Genomic DNA, 25,401 nt, shown 5'->3' with positions numbered 1-25,401 from the left:
CAAGAGTAGCCGTCCCGAGGAGAGCCGTCGCAAGGTGAACCGTCCCGACTAGGGCCTCCCCAAGCGCCTACCAGTGTGGAGAGAATTCACAGTGAACATGGGAGCAGTGGAAGGTCCAGCTGTAGTAAGAGGAGCCTTCAACTGGAAATAATGAAGATGCAACTGGAAGCCCAGCTGCGACGAGAGGAGAGAGAAGCGCAAATGCAGCGAGAGGAACGTGCGGCTGAGCTGCAGCGAGAGGAACGTGCGGCTGAGCTGCAGCGAGAGGAGCGAGAAGCTCGGCTGCAGCGGGAAGAAGGAGAGAGACAACTGCGACTGGAGGAGATAAGGGCAAAGAAAGAAGTCGAATTGCGTCGCGTTGAACGTGGTCTGCCCTCACTACCTGCACGGCGGGATGACCTCAAGGTAAGGGAACGTGACTTACCTACGTTCGAACCACAAGAAGCTGAGGCGTTCTTCGAACACTTTGAACAGATAGCAACTCTGAAGGAGTGGCCGGAAGATGATTGGGCTGCTCTGGTCCAGGGCAGGTTGACTGGTGAGGCCCGGGAAGCCTATAACATGCTGGACCTAGAGGAGTGTACTAGTTATGACGCGATTAAGAATGCGGTTCTCCACTCATTCCGGCTGACTCCGGAGATGTACCGGAAGCGGTTCAGAGAGTGTACAAGAGCGTCGGGAAAGACTTACGCCGAGACCGCCAGGGATATGGAACGGAAATTCCTACGATGGTTGAAGGCGGAGGAAGCGGAGTCGGTGGATGATATCAAACGACTGATAGTGATGGAGAAGTTTATGTCAGTGCTCCATCCTGAGTTGCGAGTAAGGTTGAGAGAAGCAGGTATTAAGGACCTGAAGGCTGCAGCGGATCGAGCCGACATGCTGGAGGAGGCACTACATATCAGGAGGGAGGGGCCGCCCAGACACTCGCCTTACCCCAGGTCGGGAGGGAACCTTAGGAGTTCAGGAGGAGCGAGGATGGATGGGGACTCTCCCAAAAGTAGTGTACCCAATGAGGTAACCCAGTTCAAGAGCTCAAGGGACGCGGGGAGGAAGCCCCAACCTGTGAGCAGTGGACGTAGCTCGGGAGCGAGTGCTGCTGCCCGGGAACCGACGACAGAGAGTCCTAGGTGGACTCAGGGAACCTCTACCATTGGTGCTACCAGGAGGACTGGTAGAGGATCGCCTAGGAGAGGCGATCGGTGTTACAACTGTGGGGGACGAGGACACCTTGCAAGGGAGTGCGGTCGCCCCAGGCACGGTGGAAACGTGGCTTTCGCTAGGATGGAAAGCGGAGAAGCCAACGATTATTCAGGTGATATGCCGGTAATGAGGGAGAAGAGGATCCACCCCTTTGTGTGTGAGGGGACGGTGAAGATAAGGGGAGCTGATCCTGTGCCAGCGAGGATGCTGAGGGACACTGGGTCCGACTTCACCCTTGTTAGTGAATCCCTCTTCCCCGAGGACAATAGAAGTTCCAGTACTGGGGAGGCCCTGATAAGGACGTTGGGGGGACAAGTGCGGATGCCCCTCCATAGGGTGACTCTTAATTCAGACTATGGTTGTCAGACTCTCTTGGCAGGGGTCTGTGCTTTGCTGCCGAGGATGGACGCTCAGGTAATCCTAGGAAATGATTCCTGTGGGGGATGTGTTCTCCCGAATTTGATTAAGGGTAAGGAGTGTGTAGAGTCCTATCGACAGAGCAGCAAGACGGGCGCCAGTAGTGGCGAAATGGAAATTGCGAGAGTGGCATTTCCGGTATGCGCAGTGACGTCAGGACGAGACGTCAATGAAGGTGATGTGAGCGGATCCAGTCACGCCGAAGAGAACATGCCGGGGTACCTGGGGCTCGATCATTTGTTCCGAGAGGAGGCCAGAAGACAAGCGACAGGTGAGGAAGCGCCGGATACAAGTGTCCAAGTTACTCTCACCAGTCCTCTAGGAATTGACCGCACCCGTCTAGGTGAGCTGCAAAAGGAAGAGTTTCCTGGGTTGGTACGGGATGCGGAAGGAGGTCTCGCTGGACCCAAGTCACCGACTCATTTCTTCGTGGAGAAGGGAGTGCTAATGAGGCAGTGGAGGCCAGTTAGGGCCAAAGCGGGCGATGATATGCTGAGAGTGAGGCATCAGGTTGTGGTGCCAGCTCAGTATAGATGCGCGGTGCTAAAGCTTGCACACACAGTGGATCCAGCGGGTCACTTGGGAGTAACCAAGGCCTTAGGCAGGCTTCGGGAACATTTTTATTGGCCGGGCATGGACGCGGATGTAAGAAGAATTTGCAAGACGTGTTTCCCGTGCCAGAGAGCGGGGAAGAACGTCCCTGCCATCCCGAAAGCACCTTTAGTTCCAGTTCCAGCATTTGGCCAGGCGTTTGAGCGCCTAATAATCGACGTCGTGGGACCACTACCTAAGACAAGAAAAGGGAACAATTACTTATTGACTATCATGTGTGCTTCGACGAGATTTCCAGAGGCGATCCCAGTGCGGAAGGTGACATCGTAATGCGTCATGGGACACCTTCAGCGGCTCTTTGCTTGGGTAGGTGTGCCCAAGGAGATCCAGTCCGACTGTGGAAGTGTTTTCCAGTCGAGGTGGTTTAGGCAGGCTATTGCGAGCTGGGGAATAGCCCAACTACGATCGTCTCCTTATAGACCTCAATCGCAGGGAGCGATTGAGAGGTTCCATTCAACTCTGAAGACCATCTTAAGAGTGTATTGTGCTGAACAGGGAGCGGAATGGGATGAGGCTGTCTGTCCAGCCCTGTTCGCGATCCGAGATGCTATAGGGGAGTCTCTGGGATTCTCTCCATTCCAGCTAGTGTTTGGGCACGAAGTAAGGAGCCCGTTGTTGATGCTGAAGGAGCGGATGACGGCGGAGAAGACATTAGTGACAGTGGAAGAGTATGTGCGAAGATTCCATGAACGATTGAAAACGGCGAAGGAGCTGGCTGCTGATCACTTGAAGACAGCGCAAGAGAAGATGTCGATCTGGTACGACAAGAAGGCTGTCCCAAGGGAGTTCGAGGCAGGAGCCAGAGTGATGATGTTGCTACCTGGGAGGGGTAGAGTGACGGAATCACGCTTTGGTGGTCCATACTCGGTTGTTCGGCGTGTGGGTCCTGTAAGTTATGAGATCAGCAAGCCGAATCGCCCTAACAAGACACAGGTGTGTCATATCAATCGTTTAAAGCCATACTTCCCAGAGGAACAAGAGAGTGCAGGAGTGAAGGGAGCAACACAGTCGCGAGAAGGGAAATTGGTTCTGTGTATGGAGATGGACCAAGTGTTGCCAGCGGAGGAGAGAAAGTGGGCCCGTGCCGATGGTACGCGCCTGTCGAATACAGAGAGTTTGACACACCTAGAAGACAGGCTGCGTCATCTGGATAAAGAGAAAAGGAGAGAACTAGTGACCCTGATAAGAAGGAACAAGTCGCTTTTCACGGATGTGCCCCGACGGCACAAGAGTGTGGTGCACGAGGTGGACGTGTGCGGAGGAAAGCCAATCAAGCAGAGTGCTTATCGGGTGAGTCCCGAGAAGAGGAAGATCATGCGACAGGAGGTGGAATATCTGCTAGCGAATGATCTCGCTGAGCCCAGCAACGGTGAGTGGAGCTCGCCCTGTGTGCTGGTCAAGAAGAGTGACGGATCATATCGTTTTTGCACTGACTATCGTAAAGTGAATGCCATAACCGTGTCAGATTCTCACCCGATGCCCCGAATAAGTGATTGCGTCGACCAAGTAGGAAATGCAAGGTTCGTCACCAAGGTCGACCTGCTGAAAGGGTATTATCAAATCCCTTTGTCTCTGAGTGCGAGAAAGATCTCAGCGTTTGCTACTCCAGACGGATTGTACCAGTACAAAGTGCTTCCCTTTGGTATGAAGAACAGCGGAAGTTGTTTTCAGAGGATGATGAACGAAGTGCTAAGAGGGATGGAAGGCTGCGCCGTGTATATAGATGATATAGTGGTGTACGCCGATAGCTGGAAACAACACATGAATCGACTGACGGAGTTATTCCAACGGTTGGAAGAAGCGAACCTGACCGTTAATCTGGCCAAAAGCGAATTCGGAAAGGCCCGATTAGAATACTTAGGTTTCGTCGTGGGTCAAGGGGAAGTGACTCCAGTAGACCAGAAAGTGATGGCAATCAAAGAATATCCGAATCCCAGAACGAGAAAGGAATTGTTACGATATTTAGGGATGGTTGGATACTATAGAGGATTTTGCAATAACTTCTCGACAGTGGCACACTCTCTGACTGAATTGCTATCTAAGAACGTTAGATGGAAGTGGGGGGAAGCATGCCAGGAGTCCTTCGAGAAGACTAAGAAGTTGTTGACTGAAGCGCCAGTGCTGATTTCGCCTGACTTTGAGTCAGACTTTATCTTATACGTCGACGCTAGCGACGTGGGAATTGGAGCCATGTTAGCTCAAGAGAAGGACGGAGTCCACCGTCCAGTGGCATTCTACTCGAAGAAATTCGAAAAGTACCAGAGGGCTTATAGTACAGTGGAAAACGAAGCCTTGGCCCTGATCCTGGCACTGAAACATTTTGACATCTATGTGGGTGGAGGTACTAGACCGGTGCAAGTGTTCACCGATCATAACCCCTTGACGTTCGTGCATAGGATGAAGAACACGAACCAAAGGCTGACAAGATGGGCCCTACTGTTCCAAGAGTACTGGCTAGAAATCAGGCACATTAAAGGAAGGGAGAATGTGGTGGCAGATGCCCTCTCCCGGATTTACTAACCGATATGACTCTTATTTTAAGGGGAGGGGTATGTTACGGTGCCCTCTCCTATTTCTTTCGTTTGCCGGCTTAAAGAGTCATATCAGCTCTCCCTACTGATTCTCTGAGGTTCAGGGAGTCTAATGATATATGTGGCGACCAGACCGGCTGCCAGTTAAGGGAAGGAAGTTATATTATAAGTTGTAAATAAAGGAAAATTGGCGCCCTGTTATAAAATGAAACAGTATCCCCTACGGCAGATATGACCTTTTGGAAGGGACATTGCCGATCGCGGATTGGCCGACGTAGGTCGCGGGCGACCAATCAGGGCCCGCCATGACGTCACCGAGTGCCCCGGGCTGCGCCAACGTCAGAGTGGCTCTGACCTTGGAAGGGACAGGACGCGCCTCGGTCTGCTCTCAAGGATTGGAGGCTCTGCAAGCCTTGTTCAGTGGATTGAGCTGGCCATCGCAGCCCATCATAGTTATTGGAGACCCTGCGCTTCTGGGAAGCAAAAGAGGAACCAAGTTCAGTGAGCAGAGAAGTGCCAAACTTGGAAAATAGTCGGCGACGACGCTGGGCGGCGCCGCTGGCTGGACGTTGAGGTCTGGAAGGTGGGCGGGCAGGCCTAGCTGTGACTGGGGTCACATCCACTGAGAATCTTGGAAGGACGACACCGTGCCTAGGACACGGAGCAACGCCCTGTGGGAGAGGCGAGTGTGGGGAAAAATAGTGATTAGCTCAGCGCCCATCGATGAACCACGATTGGGGCAGCTGAATCTCAGGGATTGGAACGGCGACGACGCGAAGGCTTCACGACACCTGAGGACATGTGGAACGTCCTGGATCGTCAAGGATCGACCCAAGGAAGCGTGGGAACCTCACACCATCGAGGGACAGGCGTCGTGAGCCAGGAGTGTAAGGTAGATCATTTTCCCTCCCATTACCCCTTGTATGAGTAGGCTAGTTAGGCCACAATATTTACTTGTGTATGTGGCAGCAAGACTTTATCACTTTAATAGTAGAATAGGCTGCAAAGCAGCTTGTGTCCAGGACTGTCAGAGAGGACAGTGTGTATGGATGGCAGGACAGTGAAGAAGAGGTACCGACGTGGTGAAGAGGACCTCCTGTGAGAGTGTGAGACTCCTGTCTTCCTGCCCAGTTGAAGGAGTGTTGGAGGTCGTGGAAGAAGAGGCTGACGATCTCCAGACTCATTATCCATATTCCATATTCATGTATTACTTGTGATTGTGTGTGTGTGTGTTCATGTAATTTGCATCAGTAAATCCACACATTTTATTACTGTGTTTGAGTGTGCCTCCATTTATGATATTTCTCTATGAGCATACATTTCTGTCTACAAACAATATATAATACACCCACTGAACTGCATTGCTGGGGTGCAGATATAATAACCCAGCTGGCGACCTTGCTAAGAGGAAGATAGAGAAGACAGGCAGGAAAGGAGTTCCTGCAACCTTTTTTTGTCTGGCGGGCAAGACTCAGGGAGGTTATGGTTATAGGTAAGCCTGAGTCTTCCTTCACTCCCCCACGGGTCTAGGCCGGAACTGTTAACAGCAGTTTCCCCGTGTTTGACTGAAGGGATTCCAGGGTGAATCGGTGGCACCCCTTTGTGGTGGAAGCAAAGACCTGCGGAGGTGGGCATTGTTGGTCCTCTCTTGTGTGACCAAGGAGACTCCGGTGAATCCAGGGAGATGGAGGGGCTGAGTATTTGGGCCTTTGAGCCCCTAGCAGCCGAGTGTTAGCAGAGCCCCGGACCGCCCACCCCCACGTGACAATATATATATATATATATATATATATATATATATATATATATATATATATATATATATATATATATATATATATATATATATATATATATTTTGTGAGGGGATGGTTCACCAGCTCACTTACAATAGTGCTCTTATGCCTGTGGGAGCCAGTACACTTGTTAAGTGCACTTGTTAAGTGGGCGGACTTAAGTTTGGTAACCAGCAACCGAAACCTCTAGTGTTTGGGCTCATGTGAGAGCCCCAGTCATCAGCAGTCCATAAATGTTACCAATGGGGTGGCAGGGGTGGCATGTCTGTGGACAGTGCTAGAGCTGATAGCATCATCTCATTGTATGGCATGAGGCTAGACTCAGCTTTGCGCGGGAAACAGCTAGGCCGCCGGCGTGGGTGTGGGGCCCCCACACTGGCTGCCCACTTGAGTGGTTGTCATGGAAACCAGCCGCCATCTTAGAAACATCTTGAGCCGCCATGTTGGTCGGCCATCTTGGAGCAGCCCTAGGGGCTATGCTACACCGTCGCTGATTGGATGAGAGGGGTAGGCCGCTGTATGCCTTCCTCTCATTGGTTATTCCGAGAAGGACGCGGGAAGTAGCCGGCGTAGCAGCATTCTGAACACAGCCGCCACCTTGTCAAGACGCTTCCTGTACTCAATTCGGCCAAATTGATGTATAGGGCGTCGTGGTGGCTGGACTACAACTGCTGATGCTTCCTGCTTCACCTACGACATCGGTAGTCACAGAATCCGGCCGAAGTCGTCGCTTGGAGGGGTTTAAGACATTATTGTATGCAGGGGGTAGAGGTACAGTGATCTGGGATCGGGGAAGTGTGCATACGAGCAGCAACAGACTCGTAGATCCCATACCAGTGATGATTAGACTTGCTAGTGCTCTGTAGCAGTCGATGGGAACGGGGAAATTCGTGTCAGTGTTAAGGCAAATTTCCCAAGGTTGGTGTGAGACGCTATCGTGCGCGTCACCTGGGTATGAACGCTTCACTTCACCGGGGAGTCGAGGGTGCGAACTCAGCCGTGTTGAGTGGGAGGGGTTCGAGTGTGCGCCAATCTTTTTGAATAAATACCGCAGCTTACGCCACCCGGAGCGAGCCAGCCACCTATAGCGGGGTGCCTGATGTATGGAAATTGTGTAAAGCCGGCAGTGTGAATGAGTAAGTACCTATGTGTGTATTTGTGGTGATTAGTAGTTTCTAAAGCTTGAATTCGAGGTCAAGTGTTCTGTCACATTGTCACGCAGCACCTGTTCAGGTGGAGTGAATTGTGGACGAGGAGATTAATCACCTGTGTTGTCATCTTGTCAGTCCAGAGGGACTTAAGTCTGGTGTACACAGACGTACAGTGTGTGTGTGTGTGTGGGTACACACAGGAACAGGATACATAAATTAGCCAAGGACTGAGAGGATGTCCCTGTAATAAATTCTTTTATTTCATTGTGGTAATCATTTTTGATCGTCCGAGGGACGGAGTGATATCATTTCCATGTGTGGTCTTGCAGGTGTGGAATTCCAACACTGAGCGCTCAGGTATGTGTAATGCCAGTGATTCCTGGCAATGATTATTGTGGAGTGTGCCACAGTGTGGACTTAAATTTCTTGTATTGTTCCCAGGGCCATGACAAGTGTGATTTATATAAATATATATTGTGGTTGCAGTATTAATTAACGTAATTTTGGTGAGTTTTGGTGAGTGACGAGGCCATCTAGAGAGACCGCCCCCACTCTGTCAAGTAACGTAACTCTCGAGTGTTTATTGGCATGCGTGACCGATAAATCACTCACCCATGTGATTTAAGGAGTGTGTGATTCTCCTTAGTGTTCCCAATAACGTTTGATAGCTGTAGGCTACATGTGTCAGCAATAATTATAATTATATATATATATATATATAATCGTAGTGTCACGGTGCCCAGTGTTATGGTGTTATTTACTGTGAGGTGATTGATATATATTGACCTATGTTCTAGGGGTCATTTGCAGCAGTAAGTAAGTAAGTGTGTGCAGTATCCTAATACTTGGAAATTAGAGTACTTGCCGTGTGTGTTATTGCAAAGGGGGTTGTTATTTGATGGTGATTGTTGCTAGTGTTGAGCAATCACCGTATGTGATTGCAGTTCAGTAAAGCCATTGTGGGGCAGTGTTCTAGAGGGCTCATGACCTGTAGGTTATTTTACTAGATTCTGCAGTATTGTCATTGCAACCGGATTGTAACGTAAATCACTGTGATTTGTTAGTGTGATTTGTCATTGTCGTGGGGGAACTCGGCTGTAGACGAGTACTTGGGTACAAATATATTCTCCTGGTTATCTGGTAGGACATCGAAGTCCAGTATTCAGTGAGGTGATTGCGAGGCAATTAATATAACGTAACCAAGGGAACGCCCATTGCTTTAAGAGAATTTGTTCTTTAACAATTTGAGTAACGTAGAATACGTTTGGGTTAATTTACTTTCCTGCAAGCAGCTACGGTAGTCTCGAGGAGCCTAGCCATCAGCCAGATAAGAATTAGAGTATTGTCTGTCGTAATTAACGGTCAGTGGGCCGGGTAATTGACGTGTTTCAGGAAGTCAAAGTAATTAATTAGTTTGATCGACTCACACGAAGGCTACATTGTTCCATTAACGTAACGTCGTTATCTGCCCGGAAGTACCGGCACTTGATTGACTCGTGGGAGGAGTAGCGTCATTTTAGAATGACGTAAACGTGGTGCTAATTACTGTTATTAGCAGCCTGAATTGGTCTGAGTATGGAAGGCTCAGACGGAATTCATACCTTAATGTAAATTGCTGAGCCAGTGTGAAAGGTTGCGTATTTTAATTGTTTAATTATTGATCTTGAGGATAGTAATTAATTACTCTAAAGGTAATCACGAATGAGTACCGTTCTCTTAGCACTTTGGACATTGTAAATCAGAGTTTACCATCGCTAAGTGATTAGTAACCGATTAACGTAAATTAACGTAACTAGTAAAGAGATTAATCAGCTATCTGGAAGTACAGGGATTAATGGGATTTTCTCACTGAATGCTCGACGGGTAGAGTGTTGTTTGATTTCCGCGTTACTAGTGACAGTTGTAAGAGTTGTTAATTTAACGTAAATGTTACCTTGTTATTAACGTAAATGTTATTGTGTTATTAACGTAAATCATTTGTTATTGATTGTTGATCGTCCGTGGGACGGAGTGTTAACGTAAGGATTAATTTGAGGAAGGGTGCTGGAGTTGCCAGTGAACCCATTAGTTATTGTTGTCATTTGAAAGACTACTGATTTGATTGCATTGCAACCGCTGTTGCAGGAGTAGACTGCACTGAGGCGTAGAACAGTTAGGAGGTTACTGAAGACATATTTCAAAACCTACTGTGTCATTTGTTGTAATTGTGATTATAGATCTGTTAGTTCTTGTTTCTAGTTGATTCCTCTGTGGTCACGCTTATGTTCGAGTTAGTTCATTATGCAGTCCGAGGGGCTGGTGTCTAGCTGTCATTGATAGTGTCACAGGAAGGATTTCGAGTAACGTCATTGACATTTCTTTTTGTTTTGTTGTAGTAGTTAGTACTTTATTGAATAAACTAAGTTGTTAAGGTTAACACTGTCTTTTCGTTACACCCCCACACATTATTATTGTTATGCAAATGTTCTTCACACTCGACTAAATAAATTGAGACTAATTTTCTGAGCTTTGGATCAAATATACGGCACCACACAACAATAAATTATTGTTGTGAGAGCCCTTGACCTACTCGTTAGATTCGCTTCGGCGATTGGCGAAGGTCGGCGGCCTAGTGGGGGGGATTTCAATTTTCATTGGGGTCTCGGCGTTTGCTCGCGCCTAGTCAATTGTTCATACATGGTCCCAAAGTGATGAATGAGCTGGTTACTACACTGGTGTGTTAGCTAAGCAAGTCCTTCCTCAGGCGACCTAGTTGAATATCACGACAGGAATAAAGGTTAAAGAATAAAGAAAGTTCTTAGAAATTTTCCGAGCTAAAATTCCTTATACCAATTTCAATTTATTCCACAATTTCTCAACTCAAAACTCTCACATATATATATATATATATATATATATATATATATATATATATATATATATATATATATATATATATATATATATATATATATATATATATGTCGTACCTAGTAGCCAGAACGCACTTCTCAGCCTACTATGCAAGGCCCAATTTGCCTAATAAGCCAAGTTTTCATGAATTAATTGTTTTTCGACTACCTAACCTACCTAACCTAACCTAACCTAACTTTTTTGGATACCTAACCTAACCTAACCTATAAAGATAAGTTAGGTTAGGTTAGGTAGGGTTGGTTAGGTTTGGTCATATATCTACATTAATTTTAACTCCAATAAAAAAAAATTGACCTCATACATAATGAAATGGGTGGCTTTATCATTACATAAGAAAAAAATTAGAGAAAATAAATTAATTCATGAAAACTTGGCTTATTAGGCAAATCGGGCCTTGCATAGTAGGCTGAGAAGTGCGTTCTGGCTATTAGGTACGACATATATATATATATATATATATATATATATATATATATGTCGTACCTAGTAGCCAGAACTCACTTTTTGGCCTACTATTCAAGGCCCGATTTGCCTAATAAGCCAAGTTTTCCTGAATTAATATATTTTTTCTAATTTTTTTCTTATGAAATGATAAAGCTACCCATTTCATTATGTATGAGGTCATTTTTTTTTTATTGGAGTTAAAATTAACGTAGATATATGACCGAACCTAACCAACCCTACCTAACCTAACCTAACCTATCTTTATAGGTTAGGTTTGGTTAGGTAGCCGAAAAAGTTAGGTTAGGTTAGGTTAGGTAGGTTAGGTAGTCGAAAAACAATTAATTCATGAAAACTTGGCTTATTAGGCAAATCGGGCCTTGCATAGTAGGCTGAGAAGTGCGTTCTGGCTATTAGGTACGACATATATATATATATATATATGTCGTACCTAGTAGCCAGAACGCACTTCTCAGCCTACTATGCAAGGCTCAATTTGCCTAATAAGCCAAGTTTTCATGAATTAATTGTTTTTCGACTACCTAACCTACCTAACCTAACCTAACTTTTTCGGCTACCTAACCTAACCTAACCTATAAAGATAGGTTAGGTTAGGTTAGGTAGGGTTGGTTAGGTTTGGTCATATATCTACGTTAATTTTAACTCTAATAAAAAAAATTGACCTCATACATAATGAAATGGGTAGCTTTATCATTTCATAAAAAAAAATTAGAGAAAATATATTAATTTGGGAAAACTTGGCTTATTAGGCAAATCGGGCCTTGCATAGTAGGCCGAGAAGTGCATTCTGGCTACTAGGTACGACATATATATATATATGTCGTACCTAGTAGCCAGAACGCACTTCTCGGCCTACTATGCAAGGCTCGATTTGCCTAATAGGCTGAATGATTTTCTTTATTTTCAATAATTTTTTCCAAATAGTTTATTTGAATTATTATTGTTATTTAATATTAAGACTATAATTTATTGAATTAGTTGTGTTAGTTTAGGTTAGGCTAAGATAAGTTAGGTTAGGTTAGGCAGGGTTGGTTAGGTTCGGTCATATATCTACGTTAGTTTTAACTCAAATTTAAACAAATTATCTTATACATATTGAAGAAGACAGATTTATCATTTCATGACAAGAAATTTGGAAAAATATATATATTCAGGAAAGCAGCAGGCTTTCTTTTAAACATGTCTCATTGAATATGACCACATATTCTGTATTTACTATCTTCTGATTTAGGGCTTCTATCTAACTTTTTCCTAGCATTAGGGATTAGCTGAAAGAGGAGTTCTCCAAAACTCATTTTCGTTAGTTCTACTTGAAGAAAAAAGTGAATTACTATTGAATGTATTACACTTATTTATACAATTTACACAACGTTTCGAACCTCCATAGTTCATTCTCAAGTGAAAAGAAATTCCAAAAGTCGTTGATTTATACCCGTACGGGGTCAGGTGATAATTACAATAAAGGTAAAAACAAGGGGGGATACATAGGGGATAAATGGGGGTCGAAGCACATAAGAACATAAGAATAAAGGTAACTACAGAAGGCCTACTGGCCCATACGAGGCAGCTCCTATCTATACAAAGATTAATCAGGTGTAAATGGCCTGTTATGTTGAACAGTGTCTTCTGTATTGGCATCGTTATGTTCTGGTCTTGTCCTTACTCTCATGGTGGGTAGAGTAAATAGTTCCGTGATTTGGGTGTTCGTGGTAGGTTGTTCTATTCTTATGTGAGATAAGAATATGTATATATATATATATATATATATATATATATATATATATATATATATATATATATATATATATATATATATATATATATATATATATATATATATATATATATATATATATTAGTATATTTTAGTAGCAGTCTTTCCAGTAGACATATAATAATAAATATGACCGAAAAAGTAAGATTAAAAATTCTAACACGAATTTTCTCAATATTTCTTATATTTCTTTTCACTGTTGATGGTAATTGAAAAATCAATTCTCCAAAATTCATTTTTATTTCTAGTCTGACGTGACACTTGAACGCGTTTCGTAATAACTTATTACATTTTCAAAGACTTTAGTTTACACACACACAACTATAACTTGCAAACACTAAACAGAGTTTAAACAGCATTGATTTTATACCTGCATTTGGGTGAGGTGATATGTTACAATAGTTTTGGATGAGGTGAAAACAAACTTTCAACACAAGACAGAACACGAAACAGTGGGTATAATATTTTGTAAGTTAAAGTGAAGAATGGAAGTAACTGCAAATGGCCTATTGGCCTATATTTCTTGATGCTTCTATATTGGTGCGGAGTCTTGAAGTGGGTAAAATATAGTTGTGCATTAATTGGCTGTTGATTGCTGGTGTCGATTTCTTAATGTGTATTGCCTCGCAGATATCAAGCCGCCTGCTATCGCTGTATCTATCGATGATTTCTGTGTTTTTTGTTAAGACTTCTCTGGTGATGGTCTTGTTGTGGGAAGAGATTATATGTTCCTTAATGGAGCCCTGTTGCTTATGCATCATTAACCACTGGGAAGAGATGTTGTTGTCTTGCCTATATACTGGGTTTTTTGGAGCTTACAGTCCCCAAGTGGGCATTTGAAGGCATAGAGGACGTTGGTCTCTTTTAAAGCGTTCTGCTTTGTGTCTGGAGAGTTTCTCATGAGTAGGCTGGCCGTTTTTCTGGTTTTATAGTAAATCGTCAGTTGTATCCTCTGATTTTTGTCTGTAGGGATAACGTTTCTATTAACAATATCTTTCAGGACCCTTTCCTCTGTTTTATGAGCTGTGGAAAAGAAGTTTCTGTAAAATAGTCTAATAGGGGGTATAGGTGTTGTGTTAGTTGTCTCTTCAGAGGTTGCATGGCGTTTCACTTTCCTTCTTATGATGTCTTCGACGAAACCATTGGAGAAGCCGTTGTTGACTAGGACCTGCCTTACCCTACAGAGTTCTTCGTCGACTTGCTTCCATTCTGAGCTGTGGCTGAGAGCACGGTCGACATATGTGTTAACAACACTCCTCTTGTACCTGTCTGGGCAGTCGCTGTTGGCATTTAGGCACATTCCTATGTTCGGTTCCTTAGTGTAGACTGCAGTGTGGAAACCTCCGCTCTTTTCCATGACTGTTACATCTAGAAAGGGCAGCTTCCCATCGTTTTCCATCTCGTAAGTGAAACGCAGCACGGAACTCTGCTCAAATGCCTCCTTCAGCTCCTGCAGATGTCTGACATCAGGTACCTGTGTAAAAATGTCGTCAACATACCTGCAGTATATGGCCGGTTTCAAGTTCATGTCGACTAAGACTTTTTGCTCGATGGTACCCATGTAGAAGTTTGCAAACAGGACACCTAGGGGAGAACCCATGGCGACCCCATCTACTTGCTTATACATGTGCCCATCCGGGCTCAAGAAGGGTGCCTCTTTAGTACAAGCTTGGAGTAGTTTCCTTAGAATATTTTCGGGTATGTCAAGAGGAGTACAGGCTGGATCACAATACACTCTGTCGGCTATCATCCCGATTGTCTCGTCCACAGGTACGTTGGTAAACAGCGATTCTACGTCCAACGAGGCTCTTATCCCTGTGGCCCGTGTGCCCCGCAGTAAGTCAACAAATTCCTTTGGAGACTTCAGGCTGAAGGCGCAAGGAACATAAGGAGTCAGCAGGCCGTTGAGTCGCTTCGCCAGTCTGTACATGGGTGTGGGTATCTGGCTAATGATTGGCCGAAGTGGGTTTCCAGGCTTGTGTGTCTTGACATTTCCATACGCATATCCAGGTTTATATTCCCCAATGATCTTTGGCAGGTGGAGTCCGGATTTCTTGGCGTTCACAGTTTCGATCAGTTTGTTGACCTTTGCTTTCAACTCGGCTGTAGTGTCCTTCGTTACCCTTTGGAACTTAGTTTGGTCAGAGAGTATGAGGTTCATTTTCGCCAGATATTCGTCTTTTTTTAAGAATGACATATATTGGCGACTTGTCACCTCTCCTGACAACTATCTCCTTGTTCTCACGAAGGCTTTTAGCTGCCGCTTTGAGCTCGGGGGACAGTATGGTGCTTCTGTAATTGCCTCGATTCTTTCCTCCTTCTGCAATAAGTTGCAGAAGGAGGAAAGGTATTTTTTTGCATTTATTTTTTGTATTTTTGCAAAGGTATATTCTTGCATTTTTATAATAAAAATATATTAATATATATATATATATATATATATATATATATATATATATATATATATATATATATATATATATATATATATATATATATATATATATATATATATATATATATATATATATATATATATATGACAATGTCAGACCACGGAGGAAGGTCCAATGGACCTTCTGAAGATGTATTTAATATACGAAAGTACTTAAGGAAATTTCCTGTTTCATTTTTCCTCCGTGGTCTGACATTGTCACATTCTTAATCACGTGTTTATTTTCGTGATATACACACATATATATATATATATATAGATATATATATATTTATATATATGTAAATGGAAATGTTCGTTTGTGCATAACCGCTAATCTCCGAAAGTTCTTCACCGATTGCTTTGAAATTTTTACACAACGTTACATTCGAATAGGGGAGTCTTTTTATATACCTACTATATACATGCGTCACCTGTGACAGGATTTTTTTTTTAAACAGCGCTATCTGTTGGACGTAAGGGCAACACACGCTGTAATCTCCAAAAGTTCTTCACCGATTACTTTGAAATTTTGACACAACGTTGCATTCGAATAGGTGCATCTTTTTATATACCTACTATATAGATGCCACCCCTTTGACAGGTAAAAACATGCGTTTTTTGATAAACAGTGGCATCTGTTATACATAATAGCAACATGCACACTATACTAAATATGTCACGAATTCCATTTCAATGTTTCCGATTGCATTGATGAATTTTATTTTCATAGATTTCGATTTATTTGATTTAAGTTGAATTATTTTGTGTGACATTGTGTTGGAATTGAGCTGTGTTGTTTACCCTACCATTCATTTTGTAAGTATAAGTATAGATGCCTCACCTGTGACAGGTAAAACTATATTTTCTTAAAAAACAGCACCATCTGTTGCATGTAAGAGCAACACTCATGCTATTCTAAATATGTTACAAATTTCATTTCAAAGTTTCTGATTGCATTGAAAAATTCAATATTCCTAGATATTGATTTATTTTCATTTTGATTTATTTATTTTGTGTGAATTGCATTGGAATTAAGCTGTGTTGTTTACCATATCATTCATTTCGCGAGTATAGTTTATTTATTTTTTTTTTTTCATATTTTCATTTAATTTTTTAACTCTTTTTCTTATTTTTCAGTGATGGGAATATCAGATCACGTGATGTTTCCTATTTTCTGATGGGAACATCAGACCATTTGGGAAGGCATTGGACGAGGGAGTGGGGAATGCTGGGGATGATGAGGGGACGGAAGTGAGAGATGGTGGGGAGGACGAGGGGACAAGGGAGTGGGGACATGGTGGGAAGGAAGAGGGGATGGTGGAGTGGGGAATAGTTTGGAGACCGAGGAGATGGGTGAGGGGGGAATGGTGGGGAGGACTGGAGGACAAGGAAGGTTGCTGTGGCTCAGCAATGAACATGTGTTGCTGAGCCACAGCAACGCTTGGCCGGGTACTGCTAGTATATATATATATATATATATATATATATATATATATATATATATATATATATATATATATATATATATATATATATATATATATATATATATATATATATATACATATATATATATATATATATATATATATATATATATATATATACATATATATATATATATATGTATATATATATATATATATATATATATATATATAATACATATATATATATATATATATATATATATATATATATATATATAATATATATATATATATAATATATATATATATATATATATATATATATATATATATATATATATATATATATATATATATATATATATATATATATATAATATTGAATATTATTAGGCGATGCTGTGGTCATAAGCTGAACAGCAGTGCTGTGAGCTCATGCTGCGTGTGCTGGCCTTGGTTGTTCACTCAGTACTGAGCCTCTCACACCCGGGAATGTAGACCACGATTTTTTAAAGATGACGTCTGTTTACAAGAGCCCTGATGCAGCTGATGTGAACCCCATGCAGCAACTGGAGTTTTGAATGGAACGTGAAAAATACAAATACCCGGAGGTGCGTTGCGCAAACCAGACGAGGGCCTGCAGGTGCGTTGTGCAGCTTAAGGAAAAAAGGCAATAAATGACAATGTTTATAATAATTTTATCTTCTGAGGCCTCAATTTTATTTCTTATTTATAAAACACAATTGGTGGGCGCTCCCCCCCCCCCCCAACCACTTGGGCTGGACGAAAGAGCGACGGTCTCGCTTCATGCAGATCGGCGTTCAATACCCGACCGTCCAAGTGGTTGGGGCACCATTCCTTCCCCCCGTCCCATCCCAAATCCTTATCCTGTCCCCTTCCCAGTGCTATATAGTCGTAATGGCTTGGCGCTTTCCCTTGATAATTCCTTCCTTCCTCCCCCCTCCCTTTTTAGTATTGGTGACACATTCAACTTTTTTCTAAATATTTGAGAGCTAGTTTTCATCCATTGATCATCAACCAATTTGGTGATCTATTATAATCAGATCAAAAGAAACAAAAAATTTATCACTAGATTTAGTCAAATCACATGAACATCTAATTTTTAACATTATATATTAAATATTTATATATAATGTTAGGTCCAACATTTTAGTGTAAAATTGGCTTATTGTATGTAGCATTAACAATTGTGTAATTAGGTTTAGAGATTGTCACTTAGCTAAACGAACAATGGGTTCAGTTCCTGTACCCATTATGTGCCTCTGTAACCCATGCCACCACCGCCCACGGGATGAGTATGGGGTTTATTTCTTTATTTATAAATACAGAAATAAATTGAAAATTGCTGGGCTTAATGTTACGATAAAGTTGTAGAGGATTGTAAAGGGAGCCACAAGTGCTTATTGACCAGCCAGCAAGATTATTTTGATCTGTAAATAGTATAGAGGAATACTGCACTCTTAAGTATATGTGCTCTGAGAAGCAGAGTGCATCTCTCGGTGAGTAAATCTCTCAAGTGTATGTTGTTGTTTAAGATTAAGCTACTTGGAACTTTTGTTCCAAGTAGCACGGGCTATGGTGATCCCATAGTGGACTAGTCTCAGGTGAATGAATCAATGAATATATACAGGATATGATTCCCATTAGGGCGAGCTTTGAAGTGGGGACAGCTGAAGAGAATTCGTTGAGAGGAAACGTTGAAGTTGTAGAGAAAGAGCCAGATAAGTTACACATGGAAATGTTGAGTAAAAGTTCCATAACACCAGCTTGTGACTGGTGCATCAATAATGGCCAAATTCTCTCACTGCAGGGCGAGTGAATATAATTTATTTGTGCTAACATCGTTGCCTTGGTAAATATGGGAGTTTGTACGTATCTTAACAGCAAGACGTTTTCCAGTAATGGGGTCTGATGTGATTGGAATATGACGAATCAAAAAATATATAATAATTGTTTTGAAATCTGATTAAATTACTTTTTTATTAATACTATGGGAACTCAGTAGTATTTAATATTTTTTGTTAATAAATTTGGCTTATTAAAATTTTTAAGTTCGTAATTATTGCCAGCCCGTCCTCCTAACGTTTTCCAACGTCAAGAAACTGTCGGGCTAAAGTGTCCCTCTTCTCATCAACCAGAGGACCCAAAACAGAAAATGGGACATTATGTCAATTCCGCGAGTCGCTGCCATGTTCTAGTATGACCAGTTTTTTACTCTAGGTAAAGTATACGTCAAAATGCGACCTTCTATTGGGAGGACGAGTTGGTTCATTCATGTTATTGTTTTCTTGTGGAAAAGTTGTGGATTGAGTATGAGAAGTGTTAGGAAGGTGGTGTTATATAGAGTTATGGCCTCTGTGGCCCGTGAAGTGTGGCCACAAGACTGGTTGTGAGATTTTTTTCTATGCCTACCTCCCTTAGGAGGTGGACTACAAGTTTAAAGGCTGCTCACGGCAGTAAAGCATGAGTCCAATAGAAAAAGGAAAAGCGGGAGCAAACCGCCAGGCCTCCACCACTAGGGGTGAAAACCTGTCCACAATAGGCCGCTGGCTCCTCCTAGTTAAACAGGACGTAAAACTAATAAAGGGTAACCGACGGGTTCTCACAATCAAATATTTATATTTGATGTGGCGCTATGAATTGGAATTCGAATTCCCAAGAACAGCCGTCATATCAAGATCACATCAACATATAATAATATGCAGAAATAGGGTGGAATAATATGGTTGAAGGGTTGACATCAAAGACCGTTTTCTATGACATAACAATTTATTAATAACAAGAGACTAACTACTACATTACCGAGTTTACGTTACGTTAATGTCCATCCAGTGGCACGATAACAAACAGCTAAATAGCAACCCTTGCTGTGAGGCTGCATACTGAACTAACCTGAACACAGGTGTGCCCACTGATGACACAATATTGCAAATCAAAGAAAAATATCACAGACTAAGTTACACCACAGCGAATGGTTACGTTATTGTCCAACAAGTGGCATTTGCAACACAGCTATTCAACAGCCCCTCGAGAAGTGACAGCAGGCTCCATCCTGCTGACACTTCGGGCTGACAACATGAACTAACTGAACAAATGAAGGATATCCACTGAAGACACAAGCATGCAATCAATAGTGTCTCGGTTTCCCTGACAGCTGCTATAATCACAAGCTTAGGGGTCCGCCCGCCCCCCAGGAGAGACTCACGTAACTAGGCGGGTAGTCCAACAGTGACCCCCTCTATCACAACCCAGTGTGAACACTCTTTGCAACTCCCTACAAGAAGTTGCCCTGTTGTAAACAGTAACAAAGACAGGCAAGGCGGGATTCTGGGACACAGCTCCACAAATCCCTAGATTACTCTACTCTCGTCACCAGACGACAACCAAAAGAAATTGCCTTAAGTGATTAATTACATTAATTGACTGATCACAGCAGTCAGCAACAAAGTACTACGGTAATCCCAAACAATTGTCTCACACTAGACAACATCATGATGATACTCTACGTTAATCTTTAACACTTGTCTCTCTTGTTAACAATAACTCAAACTTATATTACATCACACTTGACTCCCAGCAAGTATTCAGTGAGTAATCCTCAATTAGGGTCAAACGGACCACTAATTACATCCCCATTGAGTTACGTTAACTAAGCCTACCCTAACTTGGTAGCTTCTCAACAGTCTGTGTCAAAAATTTACTAGTGAGTGTTAATTACCCTAATTAACTCTGAGCAATTAATTAACTGTCACCAGGACCAATAATTAATCATCCATAAATACGTCTCACTCCGCACTGCCTAAGCAGGTCTCATCAAACTCTGTGAATTCACGGAAAAGGAGTTAATTACCCCTAATTAACAAGATGTGCCACTAATCCACTGTCCTCAGACAGGATATGAATAATACAACGATTTATGCTAGCTCCATGACCTCGCTTTACCGGGTCATCGGAGCTCTCCAATGTTAATTACTCCACTAATTAACCTGAGCCACTAATTGCTATACCCCAGAAAGGTAATTAGTCTCGAGCAAATTACGTTAACACAAATACTGACAGATCCTCTCCCACTACGTGAATTCATGATGAGAAAGCTAATTACGTAATTAGCTAGAGTGGTCAATTAGTTGTCACACGGACAATTAATTGCTCCCGAGACGTATCTCACTCAAGCTCAACGCTGTTCTCTCTCATAACAGCCCTCACTCACTCAACAATAAGTGTGCACCCCTTATCCAGTTAATTCCCCAATTATTAACTCACTGAATCCTTAACTCCTCAACACAACTTAAAGAAACAAAGTAACCCCAGTGTAACATAGGTCACACTACAATGGCATGCAACAACACAAATGCACTGCCCACATATGGTTGCGGCTACTGCAACTCGCTAATTACTGTGCCCACACAATAATGACACACGGTTGTGCAACACACAAGAGTATACCAATATTACTGCCCCCCTCTTTTTCTTGCAACCGTTGCAAAGGACTACTGTGAACACACACTTACCTCAGCAAGGCAATTAACCCATCAATTGCCTGCTCTCATTAAGCACTGTGAATTCCCCTGAATAATCCTAGAGTTCCCTTAAACCCTCAACACAGTTCCTAGGGCAGTAATATCGTATAAACTGAAACAATACTGCACAAACCTGCAACATAATGTTGCCGTCAGCATACCCCACATGCTAATGACATCATTAGGCAATCAGTCAGCAATCACATCTACTGACTTACCACACAACATAGTACATAAAGCATGCAAATGAACGCATAGAAATGGCATTCACATAATCAATGAAAATTATATCATCAGGTAAATGTTAGTAACTACACAGACCTCAGGGTACCCACTGACATCCCTGCAACCTGGCCTGCCTACCTCTAATGATTATAATTTTACATGCTGATACTCATAGCACTAATCCAGTCAGACCGATTATATAGAATCGACAACTGGATCATTTATATGGTAAATCTCTACACTGACCGGTTACATACTCGAGTCAGTCTACACATATATACATTATGATACTACAGTGTGGTCCCGTGTACAACATCTATCTCCAGGTACTGCCCTACCAGTCACCTGGACGTGCTACAAACAACTGTCTCTCAGCTGCTTCTCTAGCCTGGCGAGGCTCTGACACAACTCTTACCGGGAATTTCCACCGGTATTCATCACACTGTACACAATGATAAATGTACTCACGTCTACACCTCCTCATCAATCCTTCCCCTGGTCACTACCACACTAGCTGTCAACACTTAGCTTGCTCCTCATGCGTCGATAAGATGTGGCCCTAGGCTGTCCCGGGAAAGTGGCCAAGTGGCCCAAGGAGGTGGCCAAGGCATGTGGCCACTGCGTGGCCCACAGCGCCCCTCCCGAGCTGAGAGGGGGGAGGGTGGTGGTAGTGGTGGCCGGCGAGCGGGCCAAGCCAAGCCGGGCTGGGCCGAGCCGAGTGGCCGGGCGGCCTGGGGGTGGCCACGGGTAGCGCATGACGTCATAGCACCCCACCCGGCTGAGCTGGTGCGCGGGGTGAGGTGGGGGTTTGGCCGCGTGGGTGGCCTGGGTTGGTGGCCACCCCCCCCCCCCCCGGGCCACGGGCGGCCCGTGGTGTCCGCGCACATGGGTGCCTCGGGCTGGCAGGCTGCTGCCCACAGGTGTACACACGCGGATGGGGAATCACTAACAACCCCATCAAACCAGAGCCTGCCTTGCTCTACACTGGGGTGACAATGGCCGGCGGCGTCCCCACACTGACGCAGCCTGGCGGAATCCAAAAATCCAACAGGGGCCTGTAATATCACACTCACTTACACTGCCCAACACCAATTGTTCATTGACACTACACAGGATGCTCAGACCCGAGGGATGAGGGATCAATCTGATACACCATGAGGCTCTGCCATCTGCCTCATGGGTTAACACTGCAACTGTCTCTTAGTTTGTCACATCGGCCCCAATTTCACGCAAATTTGGGCCTAGACACAACCCGGGATGGCAGGAGTGCCATCCACGCTGAGTAACAAGGGAATGACAGCGATTAACGGGGGTGGAGATGGCAGGCGGCCATCTCCACCCAGCTGCATCCTCTTCCACCTGCTACCCAGGTCAAACTGACTCTATGGTGGGCAGGGACACTCAAATGCCCATATCTCCCCCCCCCTACCTTGTCTTGACCAATCAGCATGGAGCCGGCACACTACTAAGATGCCGCTTCCAACCACAGCTCTTCGCGCCAAATCACAGCTCAGAGCAGAGGTCCTAGCCCAATCACAGCCTCAGGCGTCCTGTGACGTCACAAGAAGGGGGAGGCCTAAAAGACAGTGGCGTACTGTCTCACATGTTGGGAGGGGGGGGGGGGCAACGTTCACCCAACTCTCCCCCCCCCCCCCCCACCTCTAACGGTTTTAGTCAAGTACCACCTCATCCTATTTCACAGAAACAGGAAAATTTCTGTAATTCTCTCTACAGAGCAATCACAGACTTCTAACCAGTCCCAACCGACAGTCCTTAACATAAGCTTTCATTCAACACCCCACAAGTATATGTTAGTTTGAAAGCTTCAGTTTCTAGAGCGACTAGCCTAATCTAAAAACTAGGAAAACTAGCTGAGGGAATCTAGATTCCCTCACACTGGGTGTCAGAAAGGTGGTGTTATATCGAGTTAGGGCCTCTGTGGCCTGTGACGTGTGGCCACAAGTCTGGTGTTAGGAAGGTGGTGTTATATAAAGTGATGAGCATAATAATTTTCTTGACCATATTCTGTTTTCACTTTTACTAAAACAAGAACAAATCCAAAACGAGCCGTGCTGAGGGTTCGAACCTATGCACTAGGTATTCCCAGGCGCGCTCTAGTCCACTGTACCGCGACATGGTAGAGCGCATGTGGGAACTCCCAGTTCATAGGTTCGAACCATCATCAAGACTCCAGTTGGATTTGTTCATTGATATATCAGGTTAATGTGATTTCTGTGCGTAGTAAAACAAGAGTTAATGATGTGTGATGTACACCGTCTTCCCCAGGCCCAGCTGCCCGCTCTCTAACCCGTTACTCAGATGTATACATTTCATGCATAACTGCAACAACGACCAGGATTGCAAGAAGTTTGGTCCCCATTTCCTGTGCTGTTTGGAGCCCATGTGTGGCAGGAAATGTGCTCCCACTACAACACAACACTAATTGCCTCAATGTTCCGCAACTTGCCACTACAACGCATCAGTAAGTTCCTCAATGTTAGGGGCGCCTGACAGCTAGGTGAACAGTGCTTCGGATTCATAGTCTTGAGGTTCCGGGTTCGATCTCCGGTGGAGGCGGAGACAAATGGAAAAATAATCCTTTCACCCTGATGCTCTTGTTACCTAGAAGTAAACAAGTACTTGGGAGTTAGACAGCTGCTACGGGCTGCTTCCTGAGGGGGTGGGGGGGGTGATACAAAAAGGAGGCCTGGTCGAGGATCGGGCTGCAGGGATTCTAAGCACCGAAATCATCTAATGTTAATCTCAAGATGTTCCACAACTTGCCACTACAACACAACAGCAAGTCCCAAAATGTTATCTTCTTGAGATGATTTCGGAGCTTAGCGTCCCCGCGACTCATTCCTCGACCAGGCCTCTGTTTTGTTACACACCCAGGAACAAGCCCGTAGCAGCTGTCTAACTGCCAGGTATCTATTTACTGCTAGGTAACAGGGGCGCCAGGATGACAGAAATACTGGCCATTTGGTTCCGCCACCACTGAGGATCGAACCCGGAACCTCAGGACTTCGAATCCGAAGCGATGTCCACTCAGCTGTCAGACCCCCTGTTCCACAATTTGCCACTACAACACATAGCAAGCTCTACAATGTTCCACAACTTGCCACTACAACACAACAGTAAGTCCCACAATGTTCCACAACTTTCAAGTCTTTCAGTGTTCCACAGACCTTTATCTTAAAATTTCAACCTTTAATTAACCAGCTGTTATTGTTCTATATTGAAGCTTTTGCTGATTGAGAGCAAATTGGCTTGTTAGTACAGTTTGATCATAAATTTAGTCATTAACCTATTTATCAGTTTTCTTTATCATTTGCTATAAAATATTCCACAGGAAAAACTGCCCGTACCCAAATTCGTTTGGAAAAGTCTGCAAGCTGGTTTTGAACCACGGTAGATCTCTTGCCGCCAGTGGTGGAGGAGGGACAAGGGCCGCCGGTGTTGTGCTGTGGCAGGCTGTGGTCTGGAGTGTGTGAACTAGCCTGTAGGAGCAGGTCATGGACAAGCTGCAGGCCTAAATTAAGGCCAACTGATGCCCTAAGCACAGCGCAACACTACACACCTTCACTGTCTAATTGACAACACAATAATTGTCAATTAGAGCTGATTGTGATGTATTATAATAAAAATTTGTGTTACTCTCAGCCTGGTCCCATAACGTTATTTATTGCTATCCTTTTTGTAATTTTATTTAGCATAAAACTTTATAAGTTGTTATATATATAGTTAACCCTATATAGGTAAGTTATAAAAGTAAACTAATTTTAATATCTGAAAAATATGCACATTCTTGACACTTCAATGTAATAAGGGAAAAATACAATACAAAACAAACTGAAAACGATGATTTATATTAAATAAATGTAGGTAAGCTTTTAGAGAAAAGATATT

The 25,401-nt window shown here is 43.6% G+C and overlaps 1 protein-coding gene across 1 annotated transcript in view; it reads left to right on the top strand.

Annotated features, from left to right (window-relative positions):
• Window positions 1-25,154, top strand: part of LOC123769132 (WAP four-disulfide core domain protein 2) — a 188,816-nt gene extending 163,662 nt beyond the window's left edge. The window contains exons 4-5 of the mRNA XM_045760071.2: window positions 23,779-23,974; window positions 24,845-25,154. Coding sequence (XP_045616027.2) covers window positions 23,779-23,935 — 157 coding nt within the window. The 3' untranslated portion in view covers window positions 23,936-23,974; window positions 24,845-25,154. The remainder of the gene's footprint in view (window positions 1-23,778; window positions 23,975-24,844) is intronic.
• The last annotated feature ends 247 nt before the right edge of the window (window positions 25,155-25,401 follow it).

Source organism: Procambarus clarkii, chromosome 66, assembly GCF_040958095.1.
Source record: "Procambarus clarkii isolate CNS0578487 chromosome 66, FALCON_Pclarkii_2.0, whole genome shotgun sequence".
Classification (NCBI taxonomy): Eukaryota; Metazoa; Arthropoda; class Malacostraca; order Decapoda; family Cambaridae; genus Procambarus; species Procambarus clarkii.
This window is presented reverse-complemented; position numbering and strand designations above follow the sequence as displayed.